The 21,278-nt window shown below is 36.4% G+C and overlaps 1 protein-coding gene across 2 annotated transcripts in view; it reads right to left on the bottom strand.

Annotated features, from left to right (window-relative positions):
• Nucleotides 1-21,278, bottom strand: part of WSCD2 (WSC domain containing 2) — a 167,829-nt gene that overhangs the window by 57,026 nt on the left and 89,525 nt on the right. For both annotated transcript variants that reach the window (XM_072415931.1, XM_072415929.1), the window contains exon 4: nucleotides 2,413-2,527. In XM_072415931.1, the coding sequence (XP_072272032.1) occupies nucleotides 2,413-2,527 (115 nt within the window). The remainder of the gene's footprint in view (nucleotides 1-2,412; nucleotides 2,528-21,278) is intronic.

Here is a 21,278-nt window from a genome sequence, read left to right as displayed (position 1 = left end):
GTTCATCTGCCTGCTTGATTGGATGGTGTTAGCTGGAAATATTAGTAGCATAGGTATAATCAATAAAATAAACTATATAGGAATTAACCTTTGGATGTTAATGTACTATACAAGAATTAGCCAGTATATATATATATATATATATATATATATATATATATATATATATATACACACATGCAATCCCTGCCCAGTTCCACTAGATACAATATTTTTCTAGGGGTTATTTACAATAGATACCGTTCCATGCAGTTTACTTCATTCTTAACTACAAGAAAACTGTGCAGTACTAAAAAAAATGTTCATGCTAATGGGGTCAGTTTGCTGCACTTGGAAAATATCCAGTCTGGGGTTCACTGACCTTTAGTGCCTTCTCCAAATCAATTAAACAGTGATGTCCAATATTAAATTCAACATGTCACATTCAAAACAATACAAGCAATTCTACATACATTTTCATATATAAAGTGCTCTCAGAATTATCATTTGTTAATAGGACTATGGAATACGTTTATTATATTTAATTCCTGATGGTATTTTTAAATTGTTTTTCAGCCTTCATTTCCTAGAAAAGGTATTGACATGTGCACCTTGTATCGATTTATAAATTAGCTTCTAACTAAAGCTAAAATAAAAATATCACACTTTCCTCTATTTACACAGATCCGCCGATCCTTGGAGCTATCTTCCATATGATCACGTGTCGTCCTAGTTTCTTGCTTCATCCCGGTGCGAGTTTGGGTGAGGTATTCTGCTGTATTTGTATATTATAATAAATATTTTATAAATAAAAAGTGCCAATCTCACTGCGCATGCCTGAGATCAGCATCTTTCTTTTTTCAGTGACAGTAAAGTCTCTTCTGCGCATGCCAGATCTTGAGAATGCACAGAAGCAGCCGCCCAAGCCTCCTGGGATTTGTGACGGACATATGCCAGGAGGCTCTGTGCGCCCATTCAGTCTATATCCCCGCGGCAGTAAAAACAGAAGGGGAGGGGCTTTGCCTTTTTTTAAAAAACAAAAACAAAACACATTTTTACTTTATATAGAAGGGTTATCTACCCTTCTATATAAAGTAAAAATTGTGGTGATAGGTCTACTTGTATCTGACAAAAAGTGATAGCAGTTTCTATTAAAGAAATTTGAAAAAAAGATTCCTCAGATTGCTTTGAAAATTGCATTTTTTCATGGGATCATGATACATTTTTGGTGTGTCATGGCTTTGGTATGTCTTGCCTATGTCATATTGCATATCAACACACTAGGAAAAAAATCCTCCCCCCATGGGACAGTCTGACATTCACTATACTTTTATTAAACATTGGGGTGAAAGATAATGGCATGAGGGAAATAATGAAATGTTTTATTTGATTGGGTTAAAAAGGTTATTCATGATAAAGTTCTAGAAATATATATTATGAAGATGAAAGCATCTGATTTTCCGTGATTACCTGTCTAATCTGTCTTTGAGGCTTCATAGGGCTAAAAAACTTCCTTTACTAAATGTATTTATTTTAAAATACCAATCTCCTAATAGGAGATTTGTAAGTCGAGTTTGGTCTGGTCTTTCATGCCTCTAGCATTATACTATTTGTCTTTTAACAACCAAGAAGTGTGGTTGATAAGTGGTCAATGGGTGGGAGAAATAAAGCTTTACATTTTAAGACATTTTCAGGTTACGCTCTCCAGGTTTCAGGCCATTCAGTGCTTCAAATTACATATTTTATAACCTATTACAGCAATTTAATTTGTAATTGAAACATTAAATTATACTGGGTATGGCAGGGGTAACACACATGCACTGGGATGCAAATAAAATCAAAAAAGCTACTGAAATACCTAACAAGCTAGTATAGACCTAAGGGAATTTAAGTGTAAAAACCCTGGAGGCTTTTAGATTCCAATGATTAACGTCAAAGAATATCTCATTAAATCTGTGACTGCTGTGAAACCATGTGGGAATTATTGTGGCCAGTTTCCATGTGTCTTAAAACAGCAAACCGCCCCAAGAATTTCCCCATGAGACTGTAAAACAGTTGAGCCATCAATGCCTTGTTAGACTGAATGAGATTTTCCAATGCTGGCTAAATATAATATAAAACACAAAATAAAAAAAAAGATGAAAAAAATGTTGAAACTGCCAAGTACTGCAGCAACTATCCAAAATCCTGCCAGAAAATTACCTTTTATTTGTTTATAACATCCTATTGCCTTTAGTATTTTAAAACATGAAGCTTACAATAAAATGATTGATTATGCGTTCAGGAATATACTGCTTAGTATACATGCTAAATAAATCTTACAATTCAACACAGGGAATTAAATCATAAAAAGGATGAGGATTTGGCAGGAGAAAAGAGTTTGTTGATGTGCACAAACTAATAAAGCTCTTCATTCAGCAATCACCATCCTACCGTTCCGCACAGTTGTCCTGGCAACGGAACACTGTCATCTTCTTGTAGTCGAAAAAGGACACTCCACGGAGCGTTCTCTGTCGCGTGTCATCCATGTAGCAGCCAATATACTTTGCTGCAAAACAACACATATACAATTGGAGTTAGAAGCATCCTAGAAGAGGGCACCATGTATTACACTGCTGAACACATCAAACCAAGTTCTACATTGTTTTGTAGTTTATCATTCCTGTACAATGAACTCTTATTTGCTCCCTTTTGGTCTGTTAAATATACCATTAAAAAATGTTTTTTTTATATCTGTATAAGAAGAGCAAAGAAAGACTGCCAGTGATCCAGTGCTCTGCTTCATGTGCACTGTTTTTTTAATCAGTCTAATTGTCCTGCCCATGTTATCTCTGTGAACTATAGAACTCCACCTAACAGGACAGACATAGGGAGCTTCATCAACCTGTGCCACTGCGTGAGGGCCCTGGGCTTTCCCCAGCCAACATAGATTGTCAGAGCCATGGTTGGATCTGTGGCATTAATGACAATGCACAGGGGGAGCAGTGGGCAGGCTGACCTTTTAACACCCCACACTCCCCCAACCCACTTCTGCAGACCCGCTGACAGAAGGATCCAGGCAATTCAGTCGAGCAAAGTCATAAGTAGGACATCTGAAAGGGTAGGATGAATTGACAGTTCTGTGAATTCATCCTACCTGTCCAGATGTCCTACTTATGGTTGGGGGGGGGGGGGCACAAGTCAATTCTGGCGAGCTTCTAACTGCTGAGCAAACAATACAGGAAGAATCTTCCAGATAAACTTTTTTTTCATTTTTAAAGCTTTCCTTCTATACAGGATATGACCTAAACATGCTAAATGGGAGCCATCAGCCCTACTTTACTGTTTTTTTTTATTCAGCTGATGTATCATATTTGATAATATGAGGTAGGAAAATAATACGGGCAATAAAGGCTTGGCATACGGGATTCTATATTAAATTATAACAGATTGTAATTCCACTTTAAGCACCTGTCAAAAGTAGTTGCCTTCCATCTCCCTGTCATTTTTTTATTCAGTTTTGCAAAACAGAGAGTAGCAAGATGTCATCATATGTGCCCAAAGGGCAGCAAAAGACAAAGCTGAGAAATCCTAGTTATGCATTCTCTGGATATATTTAGGACTGCAAGAGGTATGAAATAAACCACACAGTACAGTTATCAAAGAAATATAAACTGACCGTCAGTTCTGTAAAATAAGCTTGATTTAAACATAGAGGCCTTGAGCAAGTCTAACCTAGCTCAAGCTACATTCATCAAAGCCATAAATAAATTCATATGGACAAACCTCAAAGACAAGAATGACTCACCACAGGTTTTAAGAATGGAAAAACAGAATTAAGAAATAGCAATAAGAAATGAATGCATTTATTCAGGAATGCAAATAAAAAAGCAAAGTCATACATAAAAATGCAGTAAGCCGATCAGAAGTATAGCTTGGATTTGTGCAATGATGAAAAAATAATTTTGATAGGTTGCTGTTGCACATTTCACAATGTTCTTGTCTTCTTGAATAAACCTGTTATTACAAGCATCCTGGCTTGCATAGCCTTCTGCTTTTTCTTAATATGACTTATGTTAGGGAAGACAAAGGACGGTTGAATTACAATACATCTAAACCATATAGTGAGTTCAGTTTCTGCTTCACAGAACCTGCTAACCTTTTCTGTGGGCTGAGATGGAGAAAACAGTGCTGCCGCTCTGTAGTTTCCAGGTAATTAAACCTAGCAGGGGACAAGGTGACATCACAGACAAAAACCTGCGCTGTGTCGGAAGTACTCTAAATCTGATATCATTGATCTGGAAGGTGAGCAGATTGACATACAAATAAACAACACACAGGCAGCTTGCAGCTAGAGGGAAATGACTTTTCTGTTTTGTGAGGCCTATGCAGTTCTAATACTGTATATGCTAATATGCTAATATTTCCTTACATTTCAGTTAGGGAAAATAAGACAAAAGATGACAGGCTAGGCTATTTATTAACTTTATATTTTATCTGATATAAATAATACATTAGCCAAGCAATATAGATGATAGCATGCACCATGGAAATTACCATTGTCTCCTATTTAGATTTATTTTTCTGGCCATCAAGTTATCTTACCTGTAAAGCCATGTAAATACATGTCAATAAAAAACAAACATCAATGTATGGTAGCATGCAAGTATTTATCTGTGACCTGTCTATGATATACGAAGCCCCATAGGGGACACTAAAATATCCCTAAAATGTAATATAATTTTTTTTATTGAAAAATAGTCAGATTAACTAAAAGGTAAGTAGTCTTTATACAGTATGCAGCCTATTTTCACATACATATATATGCCTCCTGCCCAACCAGTGGCCTGGAACTGTATGCAGTCCATTAGCAGGTATTCTAAGGCCCCCGAGGTTCTGCACACAGAAGGTTATGTTTCCTTTACCCTCGTATCATACATACGAGGGGATGCTGAGAAGTTCCTGGCTTTGCCCCCCTCCGGATAAAAAAGAAAAATGAGTGTGGGGACATATGACAGCCTAATATCTTAGTATGTGACTGTGTAAATATCAGGTCTTTGCAATTCTTAAAACTGATTTTTCTTTTAGTGAGAAGCTTTGATGGCAGAGGCACAAGCAAGTTTCATGTCTTAGGAGTTATGAGCCGTCATGAAGTTTTTGTTTTTCAAGGGAAAGTCGGCAAAGGAAATTCACACTGAGATGTCACAAACACTGGGGGAGAAGTGTCCCTCCTTTGCCTGGAGAAACAAAAACTTCATGATGGCCAGTAACTCCAATGACATGAAACTTGCTTGTGCCTCTGCAATCACAGCTTCTCACTAAAAGAAAAAACAGTTTTAAAAAAATCGCAAAGACCTGATATTTGTACAGTTACATACTAAGATATTAGTCATATGCCCCCACACTCATTTTTCTATTTAATTTGGAAGGGGGCAAAGCCAGGAACTTCTCAGCACCCCCTCGTACATACATACATAGATATTTTTTGTGTGTCAAAATGCAATTAGAAAAAGAATCTTGGTTTACACTTGGGTCACATCAGTAGATGACACCTTATGTAATATACTCTTGCCTTTGGAGACAAATAACATGGTTGGTTAAACATTTTTGTTCAGTTTACTTCTGCTTTAAGAGCAAGTGACCCATCATAGCCAATTTAAAAGTACAAAATACTTTAACCTGTCCATGTGATTTCATTTTTTCCCCTTAAATAGGCATTTTAAAAATAACACACAGCACACAATGAAAAGTCTTCATTTGCGTTCATTTTATTGGTGTTTCTACTGATTACTGCTTTGTATGTTAACAGTGCCAGATATACTTTGCACTTTAGGTTTTAATTCAAAGCAGTTCCAATATTTCAAGATAGAAATAAAACCTTGGTTTATATTCAGATTTATTTATATTTGAGTATATACAGTATTTACTCAAGAGAAGCAGAAAGTTTCTTCTAGAATTTAGTTGGCTTGGTTTATTTCATTTACACTAGGGTATTTTCCTTGTCCAACATTTTTTTTCTGTGATCTCTTATAATGGCTCTTGTAGAGTGAAATATCAAATGTGGCAGGTCATTTTATTGGGTATATGTGGAGCACACATGTAGTTTGTAAAGAGGCTGTACAAGTAGTTGATACTTCCACTAAGTCTCATGTGTTGAGTCTCCAGTCTATGAATTTCTCCTAGGGCATGTCCACAGTTGTCAACAACCCCAATGTCTGATTGTTTGAAGTCTCTGACCATCCCCTAAAGCAGGGGTGGGCAAACTTTTTTAGTCAGGGGCCACAATTTGAAAAAAAAATTTGCCAGAGGGGCCGGGTCGATGTCATAGCGGGCGGGGTTATGCCATCATGACACCCCTAAATGTGACATCATGATGGCATATCCCCGTCAACTCTCCCATCGCAAGCTCAGAGCCTTTGATGGGAGAGTGGAGGGGGTTGTGTGCAGTGACACAACCCGCCCACTCTCCCATCGCAGGCTCAGATCCTGGGATGTGTTCCGCGGCTCTGGCCAGTGCGCGCCCCCAGTGGGGTCCTTCTTCTGACCCTGCTCAAGGTGGCACCGGCCAGAGCTGCGTATCAGCCAAAAGGCCGGAGAAACATCCTCAATGGGCCGTATACGGCCCGCGGGCTGTAGTCTGCCCATGCCTGCCCTAAAGCATACCTGTAGTATTTGACTCCCTTTCCCATAGCATGTCTGCAGTCTCTGGTAGCTTTCTCATGATCACATATCCTGAATATATTAAGCACCTTGGTAATGTTACATTTGAGGCCCCCTATATTACTACCTCTGCTCTATGCTGTCATGTCCTGATGAGAATTACAGTTCTCACAACAAGGAAACTCTTGGCTGGATTTTTGAAAGGCTAAAACAAGGCTCCTAAACTATCTCTGCATTGATCTTCTTTAAAAATAAATTTGTTTTTTCTTTGAGTCTACCTAAACTGCCTAAAAGTATTTGAAAAATATCTACAAATGCCTCAAAGTCTTTGTAAGTACAACAGGATTTTTTGAAATGGTCAGAATATGAAATCAATAGATTACAGCCATGTGTGGACATTTATAGATTTAGGTCCATTTCCAAACTATGAACTGTGGCAGCTGAGGGGATTTAGTAAGCAAAGCCGCCTTCTGAACAGGATTAATTCCTGAATAAAATATAGAGTCACACAGCAGGTAGGCTGTACCATCCGACTGAGTTTAAATCAAAATGTTCATGTTAACTGAAGCTTCTGTTTAATCCATATAGTAAGTTATTTTATCAATTTTCATTTATTCTTTAACGTCATTGCCTATTTTAATTATAGTATCTTTAACTCATGGATTGATTTTGTATTGAAATACTTTGCTGCCATAGTATTACTATGCTGCCAAGTGTATTAGGAGTGTAGGGGCAATAATTACAGGGGCTGATACCTCAACCAAGGTTTATCTTCTGGACTTACAGTTCAGTAATTTTTTAATTTCCCAATTCCAGTATTTTATTAACTTGTTTCTGATCCAATGACATATCTGCTGTGTGGCTTCCATGGTACTGCACAAATAGTTGTCAAATTCTTATCCAAGCCTATAAACTCACTCTATATACTAATGTACATATACATGCATACATAAACTAAAAAAAATAAAATAAAATAAAGTGTCGCTGTAGTATAAGAGCAGTTACAGTAGGCTCTTCAGGCCAATAAAATGTGGCAATGTGGGGTAGCACATGGAACTTTGCCTGGTGTGCTGTGGTTCAGTAATTTTAATGAAACCAATACAGATACAGTAGGTGCCAACAGACCTATCTTGCAGGTCAAAATAATGCAGAAGGTTTGAGTGTTCACCCATTGCCATGAATTACTAGTCTACTTGCAGTAGGCTGTCTTACTGCAACACATTAACACCATATCTGTTTAAGGAATGCTCACATGTCACGTCATCACTCTCTCTTACAGAAAATGCTGTAGCGGTATCCCCTTCACTACAAAAACTGTTTTACTCACTTGTCCACTGCCCTGGGTCTCCTATTTGCATTTCAGCTCTGACATCCCCATCACTTTTATAAGTGTAGTGTTCCTTTGTACTCTGTCAGAATGTTTTCATCCTTGACCTCTACATCACTACAAGACAGCCAACACTTCTGAAAGTAACCAATGCTGAGAAATTCGATAAAGGGAAGGTGGGAAAGGCAGTATTTTGTTCAACTGAATCCAATTAGAATACTCTACGAATTTTGCATGGAAGGTTTGTGAAACATTTAATAATAAACTTCAAATTGTCTGAATTCACATTATGTAAGAAGTAGAGTGTGAATGTAAAGTCTAAGTTCAACAACCTTCTTTTAAAGGAACTGGAATAATTAGAATCCTTATAAAGTTTTCCCTGTTGCCTTGAACCTAATTCTTCCTCTAACATCATTATAATCTTGACAGGGGCCAAGTGGAAATTCCCCAATAGGAGCACAAAGAGCAATGAGCAGCTTTTTTGTAAACTAGCCCAAACTGGTTTGCAAATTTAGAATAAATCTTGCCAATACTTCATGTAGGGGCTATGAATATGTCATGGTCTATTCAGTCTCTTTCCTTCTTTAAATACATGAAAATATATCTTGTCCTACTTGGAGTAAGTAGATTGGCAATGCATTCTAAAGTCAATGAAGACACCCAAATCTGTCACAAGATCAGTCTGCTTTTTTCAAGAAGCTTTTAGACGTCATTCACTTTTTTCAGTTTGTAGACATGAATGTTTTTGTATATCCATGACACTTCAGCAAATGGGAATGACCTGGCCCACAAATAGGGTTCACTGAAGCCTGACAGAAGGACAGCTATGATCACCATGGGCAGATTGTGTCAGCTCTGGGTCAAGAAAATTACCTTGTTTTATTGAATGTTCTCTACCAACTTGTAATCTAAAACTTTGATTCCTGACAGCTAAATGAGCTCAAATAAGTCTGCTCCAGTGACTTTGATGATTACCAATTAAAAGAAAAAATGTAATTAACTTTAAACTACAGTCTTGCCCAATTTTTTCAACATGCTATAAAACTGTTTTGACCAAAACTAGAAATATTAACTATTTCAGCCCCTGAACCTTAATACCCAGAGTGGATTTCGCATTCGTGCTATGGGCCTGCTAATAATGCAAAAATGGCCAGTAGATTTAGATAACAAAGAAAATGTATCCATACAAAGAAATGTATCCATATCTAAGTACAAATAGGTATTTATTTTGGTGATATTGCCTCACAAAAATGACTTTATTTTATATTCAATCCAAAGAAAAAAATAAGTTGAAATAGCAGAAAAAAGGGTACAAAAGGTGAAAAGGGTGAAAAAAAGGGTACAAAACTTTTCAGGTACTAAATATTCCATATCTATGTGTAATCTTTACAACCATTGTTTTATCACAAATAAATTAAAGCATGCCCCCTTGACTTGGTATGTGTTGGTATGTGAATCGCTATTTCAGAAAATTCAGTATGTTGGAAAGGAAACCTAAAAAGTTACCCATGTATGCTGATATTTCTGAAACTGAAGTGGTACACTGATATTTATTGTTAGATTATTTTATTAATTTACAGGGTACTAAGTGTTTAAAAAAGGGTAAATAGTAATAAACTCTACTAAAAAAAACTTTTATTTACTAGTCTGGTCAAGTTGCTTTAACTGACACAAACACTTAATCATACTTTTTTTTTGGCAGGAGTAGCTTTCACAGCTGCTCTGTTTTTATAGAAACTACTGCTGTCATAATTGACAGTCAGGAATTGCTCACAAGTGCAATGCAAACTAGACTTGCATTTACATGCCTTAAGGCTTCAGTGTTGTCCCAGGTGACGTGGATATATTGTACTAAAAACAGCAAAGTATTACCTAATGTTTTAACCCTAAATGTGGACCTTACAAGCCTGCAAAAATACATTATTGAGATGTAAGAATATAATGTGACCTTACCTAGATATGGAGGATGGCCCCAGTGTCTGTCCCACCCCTCCTGTTCCCTAAAATCGTACATTGTCAGATAAAGTAGTGTGATCTCTGTGAAAAGTAATAAAATCAAATAATTGTTACACATTCCTTCATATGCATGCAGATATGATGAAAAGCTGTTCCACCCCTTTCTAACTATATCTGCTATGTAATTAAATATGGCTGGGCACCACCTTTAGTATACTAAAAGACCTGGTAAGTCACATCCTTCTCTAGTTAGACGGACACGGACTCTTCTGTGGCAATTTTACCTGTATGCAAAAGCACTTGACCAAGGTCATGACTGTTACCCTGTTATGGACTGGGCGTCATTTCCTCAATTGAAATAAAATAAATTAAAGAAAGCCCAATAGATCATTTAACATTTATACCCACTTATTATATAAATCAGAATAGGGCTATAAAGAGATAAAAATGTGTGAGATCTAGTTTGACCTTTATGTCTCCTTGGGTTTCTTTTTTAACTGGGCTCTAATTCCCAGAGCCTATATTATACCTCCTGCTGTATTTTCGATTCTCAGTGTTAAAAGTGCCTAGATGGTGCACAATGTTTCTTTTTTTTCTGGTTCATCCTTTTGATCGAAATTTGATCAAAGGTCTCTATTTAGTATTACATAGAGATCAAAGAATCAGCTATAATATCCAGCACAGTCAACGTGGTGGCCTGGTGTTTGCACACGCAGAAGCACTGCTTTGAGCTTTGGAGCAGGAAATACAATATTCATATGCAATATGGAGTTCATGTCTATGACTGTAAAGAGGAATGAAACGGACACAGCAGGGGTCAAAAACACAAAAAACAATTCCTCAGAAAAATATTAAACCTGGATACCAGTACCACAAAACAACTAAGCAGATTTAATTACAATACATATAATCATTTATTATCACTAAATTACTTAATATAACACAAAAAACACAAATAATAATTCTACTGGCTTAGAACAATAAATTGCCAGGGCAAAAGACAGTTTTGAACCAGTTGAATCACTTTTACTACATAGGTTGCATGTACCTGAAAGCGTTTAAATTTTTTTAACGATTTTCCAATCCTCTTGGATGAATAACTCCACAAGTATAATAAAATAATCCTGCCCTGATAACTACTATTGTTTATTTGTATAAAAATTTGAAATGGTAAGTCGCAATGTAGAAGCTAAAAGACTGTAAACAGACTGAGACCCTTTATAAATAGAGAGATATCACCAGTCCCTTGATAAAAAAAAAAAATGCTCACATTCTAGTTCATTAAATGCACAAATTAGCCTTATATGAAGATGACCTGCCACTTTTATGCAAATGTAGAGCATTGCAATGAAAAGTGTCAAAGCTCATTAGATGATGCCAAAAATAATATTATCTTGCAGAGTCTCTATATTTCTTTCCAATTTCAAACGCACATTGGTTTGCAATAGCTATGCCATTTAATAATTTATACAGGAAAAATATATCATACACTAAATCTGTCACAGTAAAAAATACAAAGAGCAACTTTTTTTTTTTATAGAATGTGCAAAGTAAAACATGAATTGCTGCATATTCACACACCTAAATGTAGCCTACACTGGGTGCTTTTTCTCTGCCATGTACAACCTTTAAGATATAAGGAAGTCAGACAAAGCTTGGAGAGCAGAATCTGAATGTAGCAAATATAATAGCCTGAATTCAGCATAGGGAAAATTAACACAGAAACCACAGGAGGCTGTCAATTCAGAATGTGCTGACAGTAAGGCACGGATCCCCACCAAAGAAAAGGGTATGAATGCCAAACAATGGAGTGCAAGAATGACATAATAATAGATTAAGTGTGAGAGGTGGGCTGACTTATTGCAAAGTATTTTCAGACTCAACAAAGAAGATGGCTTTCCTCACTGCTGTTTACTGGCTCAGCCTAAGATTTAAATTTAAAATGCCACTATGGCAAAGCTCTGCCAAAAACTTATCCCCTACAGTCAATATGTTGCCTTTTTTACAATTGTGTCTGCAATTAAAGAACCAAGGAGAATTCTTCAGATACTAAGTGGGTTACATATTGGAAATGTAAGCTGAAAGAGCCTATGCACCAAAAATCAACATGCCCTCCTAGCACCCATATATGTACCTTGTCTACACCCCTTATCTGGCAGCCATTTGAAGCACTATGTCTATAGGTCTCCCCCAGTAGCCATATATAAGCCATATTTAGAGCTCCTCCCATATAAAGACATACATTAGTCCAAGTACTTTAGCAGCTATGTATACAGTCATGGCAAAAAATATTGGCACCCTTACATTTATGTAAGAAAAGCACTGCAAAAAATGTTTGCAATTACAAATGCTTTGGTATTGTCATGTTTATTTCTTTTGTTGGCACTTGAAGAACTCAAAAAAACAGAGAAAAAAAAATCAGAGACATTCCACACAAAACGGCCTGGACAAAATTATTAGCACCCTTAACCTCCCTGGCAGTATGAATAATGAGTATTTTTAAATGTAAAAGTGGTATATTTAAAATTCCTCATTGTTTTAAAATTCCCGCCTACCATGCCCACAGTCCCGCCTTCCCCTAGCCTCGCCTCCCCAACGTTCACACGCTGGGGATGCAGATGCCCATCCAGCATTGCCAGGGGAAGCAGATGCTGGGCATCGCTGGACGACGCGGCGGACATAGCTGGAGGACGATGCAGCGGACATAACTGGAGGATGCTGCTGGAACGTGGGAACCAGGTGAGAGTTTTAAACTCCCTGGCAATTCCACTCCGAGTGTGGCTCGGGGTTACCATACTCGGGAATACAGCCAGGGAGGTTTACTTAATACTCATAACACAGTCTTTTAGAAGAAAGAACTGATGGTATTCGCTTTCTGTAATAATCAATGAGTCTTTTACATCTCTACTGGAATTTTGGACCACTCCTCCTTTGCCAGCTGCTTCAGGTCTCTCAGATTTGAAGGGTTCCTTCTCCCAACTGCTGTTTTTAGAGCTCTCCACAGGTGCTCTATGGGCATTGGATCTGGACTCATTGCTTTTGAAGTATACTTTGTGACATGGTCCTGCTCATGACCTCTGGCTGAGACCCAACTTTTTGACACTGGGCCCTACATTGAGCCCCAGAATTCTTTGGAAATCTTCAGATTTTTTCAGTGCCTGGGAAAGCCGGACATCGGACATGTGCAGAAAGAGCAGCCCAAAGCCTCATGGGATATGAGCCGTAAGTATCCAAGGAAGCTCTGCGCTCCCATTCAGTCTTTATCCCCAGAGGTGTAAAAAGAGATGGGGAGGGGCTACCCGGTTTTTTTTTTTTTTTAAAAAAAACATTTTATGGAGGGTAACAAGCACATTTTTAAAGGGTTATGCACCCTTTTACATAAAGTAAAAATTTTGGTGATAGGTCCGGTTTAAGTCTTTTTAAACAGCAAAATGCAAAATACTCTAAGTAGTTATAAAAATTGCAGCACTTACAAGTGCTAGGAAATATACATAAAATCAAGTGCTATTTAACAGGTATCTTTAAGTGTTTTTTTTAATTTTTAAGCTAAATTTGGCTTTTATTGAAATTTGTATTTCCCAGCATACTTTATGACTCACTTGACAGCAGACAAGAGTGGGCCTTTATCTCACTGGTACTATTAACAAAGCCCAATTATTAATGCATTCCATGAAAACCATTCTGTCACAATAGCAATTTTACCTAAAAAAGAAAAGACATTCATTTACATATATGTGGTATTTCAAAGACTAACTAAAAAGTTGTACATTTGACTAATGTTTGGGAACTTAAAATATTCTATATGAAAGAACATTTTTATGTACATTTCACTGAGGGAGAAACTTTAAACTTTTTTTAGGCAAATGTCAAACTATTCAAGCTTTGGGGTAACAGTTATGGTATCTTTTTTTTAGTGAATAAATAATTATAGTAATGCAATGTCTGATGCTCTAAAAAGTGGGCACTCAGCAGTGGTTTCTGTATGTTGGCTCAAGTCCCTTGTACTGCTTCAAAACCAATGTCCCATTGATTTGATGTACATATAGCAACATTAAAAACAGATTTTTCTTGGTACCATCCCTCCTTATTGGCATATGAAATCATCCTTCATACATGTGTGCTAATAATGAGGCATGGAAAGTGGGAAGACCACCAGTCCTTACCCAATTCTTTATTCAGGGGGCAAATATCTAAAGTATTTATTTATATTTATCCGAAAACCTTATAAATATAAAATTGTTCACTTAAAGGTTATTGAAAATGATTATAAGGGAGCACTCTTTGTACGTGAAGTAATAGAGGTTTAACCTGTGCAAAAAAATGTGAACTTCCAAAGGAGTTCTAGCTATCTTTGTGGGCTAAAACAGGCTGAACGTGTTTTTAAATGCACAAAATACATAAAATATTAAAAATAATATTTTTAAGATATAACTCTGCTGCATGTGAGTGGTACTCCAAAAAAATACGCATAGACAGTAATAGATATGAGCAGACATTTGTGGTACAGTGTAAACCTACCTTTACTAGTATTCCCAGTAGGCTTTCTTCCCAACTGACCCTAACTTTAAACTAAAACACAGGTAGACCCCAGGTTAAGGACATACGACATACGGACACCTCCTAGATACAAACAAACTGGGTTTCCCCACTTGCTCCTGTGCAGGACAGAGGCTTGAAGGGGGGAGGGGCTGTTTGAATGACTTGCAGAAGAAATATTTTGCTAAAAACAGCTTAGGTTGTGGGTGATCTTAAGCTGCGTACACACGTCCAATTTTTATCGTTGGAAATGAACGTCGAACGAACGACGAACAACCGATTGGCCAAAAATCGTTTGTAAAAAAAGTAACCAACGACGCCGACGAACGAGGATAGTCGTTGGAAATGAACGACCGGACCAGCGGATCGGATTGGAGGAGGATCGTTGACCATCTATTGTGTGTACGGTCGTTCAGTGATCGTGCATGTTCTGAGAATGCGCGATGAACGAACATTTGATCGATACAGGCTGTATTGTGTATGTGAGTGTATGTGTGTATATATACGTGTGTACAATATCTTTGAACGATCGTGTCGTTATCTGTATGTACAGGATCGGTGCTATATGATCGTTCGCAGATATCGTGCAGGATCGTTCGTCGTTCGTTTACAAACGATAATAATTGGAAGTGTGTACGTAGCTTTAGGGGGGTAAGCTCTTTCTGCAACATCTTGTAACTCTCTAATGACCAAGACAAACTCTGCAGTTCTTTCTTTCACATTTCAAAGCACAGCTTTAAAAAAAGAATTATGATCAGGTCATGAACCTCTATATGTTGGTATGAACTAGAATTCTTCATGTCTAAGCAATTTCCTCAGGATGAGTAGATGAGGAATAGAGAAGCAAAAGGCCCCTTACTGGTTTTGCTAAGAAGTCCCATCATACAAAGTTACCACCCAGCTGGATATATAAAACACACATTAAAATACATTAAATCCAGTACTGTGTATTTATTGAGGTCTGTGTATTTAAAGATAATATTATACACTTAATTCATAATATTTTAAATATGTTTTATTATAGGGCCTTGTATATGTGAATTGTCTAATTAATATTCATATAAATACAGAAACTAAATGTATATAAACAATTACTCATGGTCCAATGAGTTCAATTATTTTTCGGTTACACTATGTGGAAATAAATATTTAATAAACTGTTTATAATAAATTATAGTTTTAATATCCACAAGCAGAACAAGAGAACATTAGTTAATCTAGAAGTGGTCCACATTCATTATTTTTAACCTTCTTAAACAATTTTTTTTTTTTTTAAAGGCAAATTGTAGTTTAAGAGAATTCCATCAAAAGAGATAAGCAAGAGAAGCCGCTATACCTCCTGGGGATGGTTTCCTTTAAATCGTAACTAAACACGGCCAACTCACCTTCTTCCTTCTGTTTTTCCTCTTCCAAATGATCTTTGGTTATCATGATTAGCACATGCTCATGCCACATGCAGCAAACGGCGGGAATGCTGGGTTCCCCTAACAACTAAAGACTCTACGCATAGGCAGATCAGCTTTTTGCCAGAAACCCTGAGGGATCGTAAGTAAGAAGCAGAAGAGATATGGACTGTTCCCATGACCCTATACAATAATGTCCTGGTTGATCGTACAACCTTTCTTTTTTTAAACAAATGCAACCAAACTTAATATATTTCAGCTAGAACAGAACATGATGGAATTTGATTCTGTTAATTATTGTACTTAATGTGAAAGTAAACTCATTGGTAGGTGTTGAGCTTCAGCCATACCTGTCCTGGGCCTGTCATCACTGCATCCTTAAAAATGTTTTCTGATCCTTTCCCAAAACTGGCATACTTTTCAAATTACAGGTACATACCAAAATCAGCCCTACAGTATCTCCCCCCTCCAACACATGTATTGCATGATAAATTTATTTGTGTACTTGTTAAAGGGCTCTAACATCATCATGTAATCCACTGAGAATGCCAATGGTCCCCCACATTCCTAGTGTCAGAAATTTACGAGCATTTAACCTTTTCAGTGTGGTGCGTGCCCCAAAGCAAGGGTAGTTTGTCATTCACCTAGGCTTTGAGAACTACTATTGCGTCAGAAGAGATAAGAGGGTGGGTGTGTAAAAATGTTCCTGCTACAAGTTGGTATTTGCATTCAAGGCACCCTGAGTTTTCAGTGGCTTTAAATGCTTCATATTGCTCCTGCTTTCACATGTTTTACGCAGAAAACTTTAAGTATAAGATTTTTTATTATTGAATAATTTGTTTCCATACTAGTGTGTAATGTTCTTGTTAACTTGCCAACATGATTCTTGTATAATTTTGTTCTAAGAGCTCTTGATTATTATTTGCGAAAGAAAATCTTTAGATGGCACATATTGAAATGACAATAATCCCTTGTTTGCTTTTTTTCTGTATTCATTCATGGATACTAAGCAAGCTTGAGCAATTAGCCTGAACAAAGACAAGTATGAAATAAGCAGTAAATGCCTACTGGAAGAGTAAAATAGCTCTAAAACTGATGCTTTTTGCTACTGGTGGACAATGGTAATTTTTTTACCAGATTTGTGCTTCTCCTTCCACCTTGTGGTTTTGCTAATACTGAAATAAGAATCATACTTTTCATGCATTCTCTAGAACATCAAATGAAAAATACAACAGGGAGAGTAAAAGCCCTTGTAGCACTTGCTGCAGGTGGGCAGAGCTGGGAATTTAAGAGTGCAGATCTTGTCCCTGGTGTCCCAATTATATATAAAGGCTCTGGATGATTTACTGTACCTCCAGCACCCAGAAAAACCCTAGATCTTGGGTAGAAAAGTGATCAAAAATTATTTGACTGAAAATAACTAATAAATGTAATAAAACATAACTAAATTATTTTTTTTTTATTTCTGAAAAAAAGTAAAAGTAAATTATGATTTAACAAATATTAGGCTGAACCTACCTTTACCTTACTTTTATGTTCCCAATAGGGTCTATAGGGAATGTAACATAGACTTTTGGGTGCTTTATGTGCACATTGTCTTTGCACTTTTTAATTTAATGCAAACAGTCAGCAAGACAAAAATACCGCACTTTGAGCACCCCAAACACAAAAAACACAAAAAAATCAATATGATGCCATAAGAAATTATACCTCCAACATACCACCTCCACTCCCATAGAGCTCTGTGTATCCTAAAGAAGGAGTAACAGCTAAAATTAACAGTAGTCCTCACATAACTACAAACTAAGCTAAAAAGAAAAAACACAAAAACATGACAGTAAGGACATAAAGACTTATTATGCAGCACTGTACATTAAACTGGGGTGGAGATGACAAACTTGCACACATATTAAGTACAATGAAAGTAGAAGAAAATGACCCTGCCTAATTGAGTTTAGATTCTAAGAAGTGGAGGAGTAAAGTATATAAGACATAGAGGAGACAGAAATTAATATTATTATTATTCAGTATTTATATAGCCCTGACATATTAGGCAGGGCTGTACAAATTCCATAGTCATGTCAATAGTTGTCCCTCAAACGGGCTCACAATATAATGTCCCTACAGTCTAAATTCAATTTTTTCTAGGGGTAAGCCAATGTAGTTGACTGGTGATGGTTAAGCACGAGAAAGGAAAAGGTGGGTTTTAAGTGGTTCTTTGAAATGTGTAAGGTAGGAGCAAGCCTAATGGGCCAAAGCAGGGACAGCTCTAGAAATGTCTTAGAGCAATGGGTGGGAAGAGGTTATGACTGAGAAAGTCATTAGATGGTTGAAGCAGATAGGGTGAGCAAAGGTGTAATCATGTATAAGGGTTAAATGTGGGACATGAGCTCTAAAGAGATTTAAAAGCAAAGTGCGAAAGCTTGTATTTGATTTTGAGATATAATGGAAACCAGTGTCAGGACAACAGATGAGTAGTAGTGATAAGCATAGGAAAAAGCCTATCTGCAGAATTCATCATAGATTGTGAAGGCAAGAGATAGGTTTGTAGGATACCAGATAAGAAGCTGTTGCAATGAGAATAAATACCATATATACCATAGATTTATTTTAAACTTTTACTTAAAACTAATGTTAAGTTAAAATTATTGTTACTTTACCTTACTGAAGTATACCATTTATGGGTGGAATATCCTGGTACATGGGTAACTTCATGGCAGGTAAGTATGTTATATTGCAGAAGGGATGATCCATGTCCCATTCTGTAATATAAAACCAGCCTGATCACTGATTTTCAAAAGTGGGTCTATTGTTCTTTTAAGAACAAGTTAAGTCAGCAGTATTTGATTTCTATTTTCATACTTGTGCTTCTTTTTAATTTGTTTGCTGTAATCAACTTATGATTCAAATGAAACACAAGGACAAAGTAGATCACATTGCATTAGAAGACCTTGTTATATTGATAGGAAGTTATCCCTACCAAGGCAATTAGCATCTCCCTCTGCAGAAATGAGCATTTTGTCCGAGGTTAATTGCTATGGACACTATAGATATGTCACACAGCTGACATCCTGCATGTTTTATCACTGACTGACAGGTTATTCTCACTAACCAACTGGTAACAAATCCTTATGTGTCATTCCAAATCAATCTAATAGATTGGACTGGTTAAGATTAACAATCTGTTCGTCTGCTCTCACTTTGCAGTTTAACTCCTGCCACTGCAATCACCTGCTTGACTTGGTAAAAAATAACAAACGTTTGCTAAACAGTTTCCAAGTTTAGACACAACAGGCCTGATTTATTAAATTTCTCTAAGCCTGGAGAAGATAGACCGTCATGGGAGAACCTGGGTGATTCATCAAATTTGTAATGGATTTCCAAAAAATAATTTGCTATTGGTTGCCAATTCCTGGACAGTCTGGGTCAGATCCAGTCCAGGTTTGCTGGATCACACATCTATGTAACTTGAACATGATGTAAAGAACATGGTCCATGAATATGCAGATTTGTTTAACTTTCATATACATTGGATAGACAATCATGGGACAACCTGTGTGAGGTATGAGCTCATCAGTCTGCAGCTTCTCTTTTTACTGTCCAGTCAGAGGAAGGTGATGTGGAGGAGACCTATATAATATTATTATTGTTTGTTTATATTAGATGTATATATTAATATTAGTTAAGGGTAAAATCCAAAGTGCAATATTCCAATATTATTGTAACCAATAATAATCTGCCGTTGAAATGACTACAGTAAAAGCTCTATTTATAAAATAGGGAATCGGGCATTCCCTCAAACGTTCCCTTGTGGGAATCAATTACTTGGACTGCATCACGTGAACTTAAAATATTCCTGAAATGTTTAGAGGAAATCCATTATTCTCTGTTTTATAAATAGAGCATTAAACCACTAAAAGTTCAATACTTTCTTGGTGTTATGATCTTGCATATTGCACTACCACATTAAAAGAAAATTTTCTACGTCCCTGTATAAAAATGAGCATATGCTAAAATGAAAAATAAAAAAGCACTGCAAAAGATTTAAAAAAATCAAAGTACTTCACATTACTTCTCATGACCACTGATGCATGTCATCCTTATATTTTTGCCAAACACATATAATTTTCCAGGTAAATGGAACATAAAATATGTTTCTGTACTGCTGCAGACAGACCTTTAACACCCCGGAAACTGACATTTCAAAATGCATTTAGATATCTGTTTTTTAAGAAAAATGTTGGTTGGTAAAATTAGGAAATATTGCTTTGTAGTTAGTTACTGAATTTATTCCCAAAATAATTTTATTTGCTATTTTTATATGACAGTGTAATGTTGATGTCTAAAGTCACTTTACACAGAATTGATGGAGCCACTGTCTGTTTTTTGTTTTTTACTGTAAACCCAGTTGGGATATTCACCATTTCTATTTTTTCCTGATAGCTGTTGTCACCACATCCAAAAGTGACAGTAAATCCAAAAAATTAAGTTGCCAAAAGAACAAGAACAAAGTGGAATACTTCCTAATCTTTCTATGAAAACAGGTGTTTGATCAATTTGGAAAGATTTCCTTTTAATCCCTGTTTTGTCTACTGGATAAGAAATGAATGAAAATCTACCCAATGGTTCACAGATTTGAAAAACCCTAGCAGGTGTTTTTTCCATTCCCAACAATCCAATTTTAAACCAGTTTTGCACGCTGGACAATTACTTGTGATTGCTTTTTAACACTCTTTTCTGTTAGGAATTGAAACCGGCAGTTGAGATTACGACTGTAATATCCTTGATGTGCCTGATATAATAATGAAAGGCGCTTTTTTTCCCCTTTTTTACCATCCCCGTTATAGAATTTAGTACAGTACTATTTCCTTAAACTGAAATTAATTCTTAAATTTCAGGATTAGAACACTTCTATATTGCCTTAGTTATGGAATACAATCGCTCTGAATCAATAGTTTGTACCTTTGTTTTATGTTTGTTTATTGTCTTTCTATACTTTAGTTCCTCTAGGTTTAGCTGCTGATGTGTTAGCTTGTTTTAAATTATTCTGTTTGTTCTGTTGGAAGTTGATAGATTTGTTATTTTCTTTTACTATTGATTTCGCCTTTTTATGTTCTTGAATTAATTATGATTTATGTTTGATTCCCTGGCACTTTTCACAAGGGATAGAATGTCTATGATCCTTCAGGTAACGTGTCAATAAGTCTGGTCTGCAAGAAGTCTGGTCAATCCATAGAGCTTGCATAACTGATTGCCTGCTGGTAAAACTTTAAAACAGTTTCAATTCTCAGTTTGTGAGCCTTTCATAAAGGTAATAAAAGGAGATTAGAGATTAAAACGATATATTTATTCTGGTCAACTCTAGTCATTGGCTATAAAAGTTTTACATGTTTGATAACATATTCTTGATCTTCTTTTTTTACATGTACATTCTTGAT

This window comes from Pyxicephalus adspersus, chromosome 6 (genome assembly GCF_032062135.1).
Source record: "Pyxicephalus adspersus chromosome 6, UCB_Pads_2.0, whole genome shotgun sequence".
NCBI classification, from domain to species: Eukaryota; Metazoa; Chordata; class Amphibia; order Anura; family Pyxicephalidae; genus Pyxicephalus; species Pyxicephalus adspersus.
This window is presented reverse-complemented; position numbering and strand designations above follow the sequence as displayed.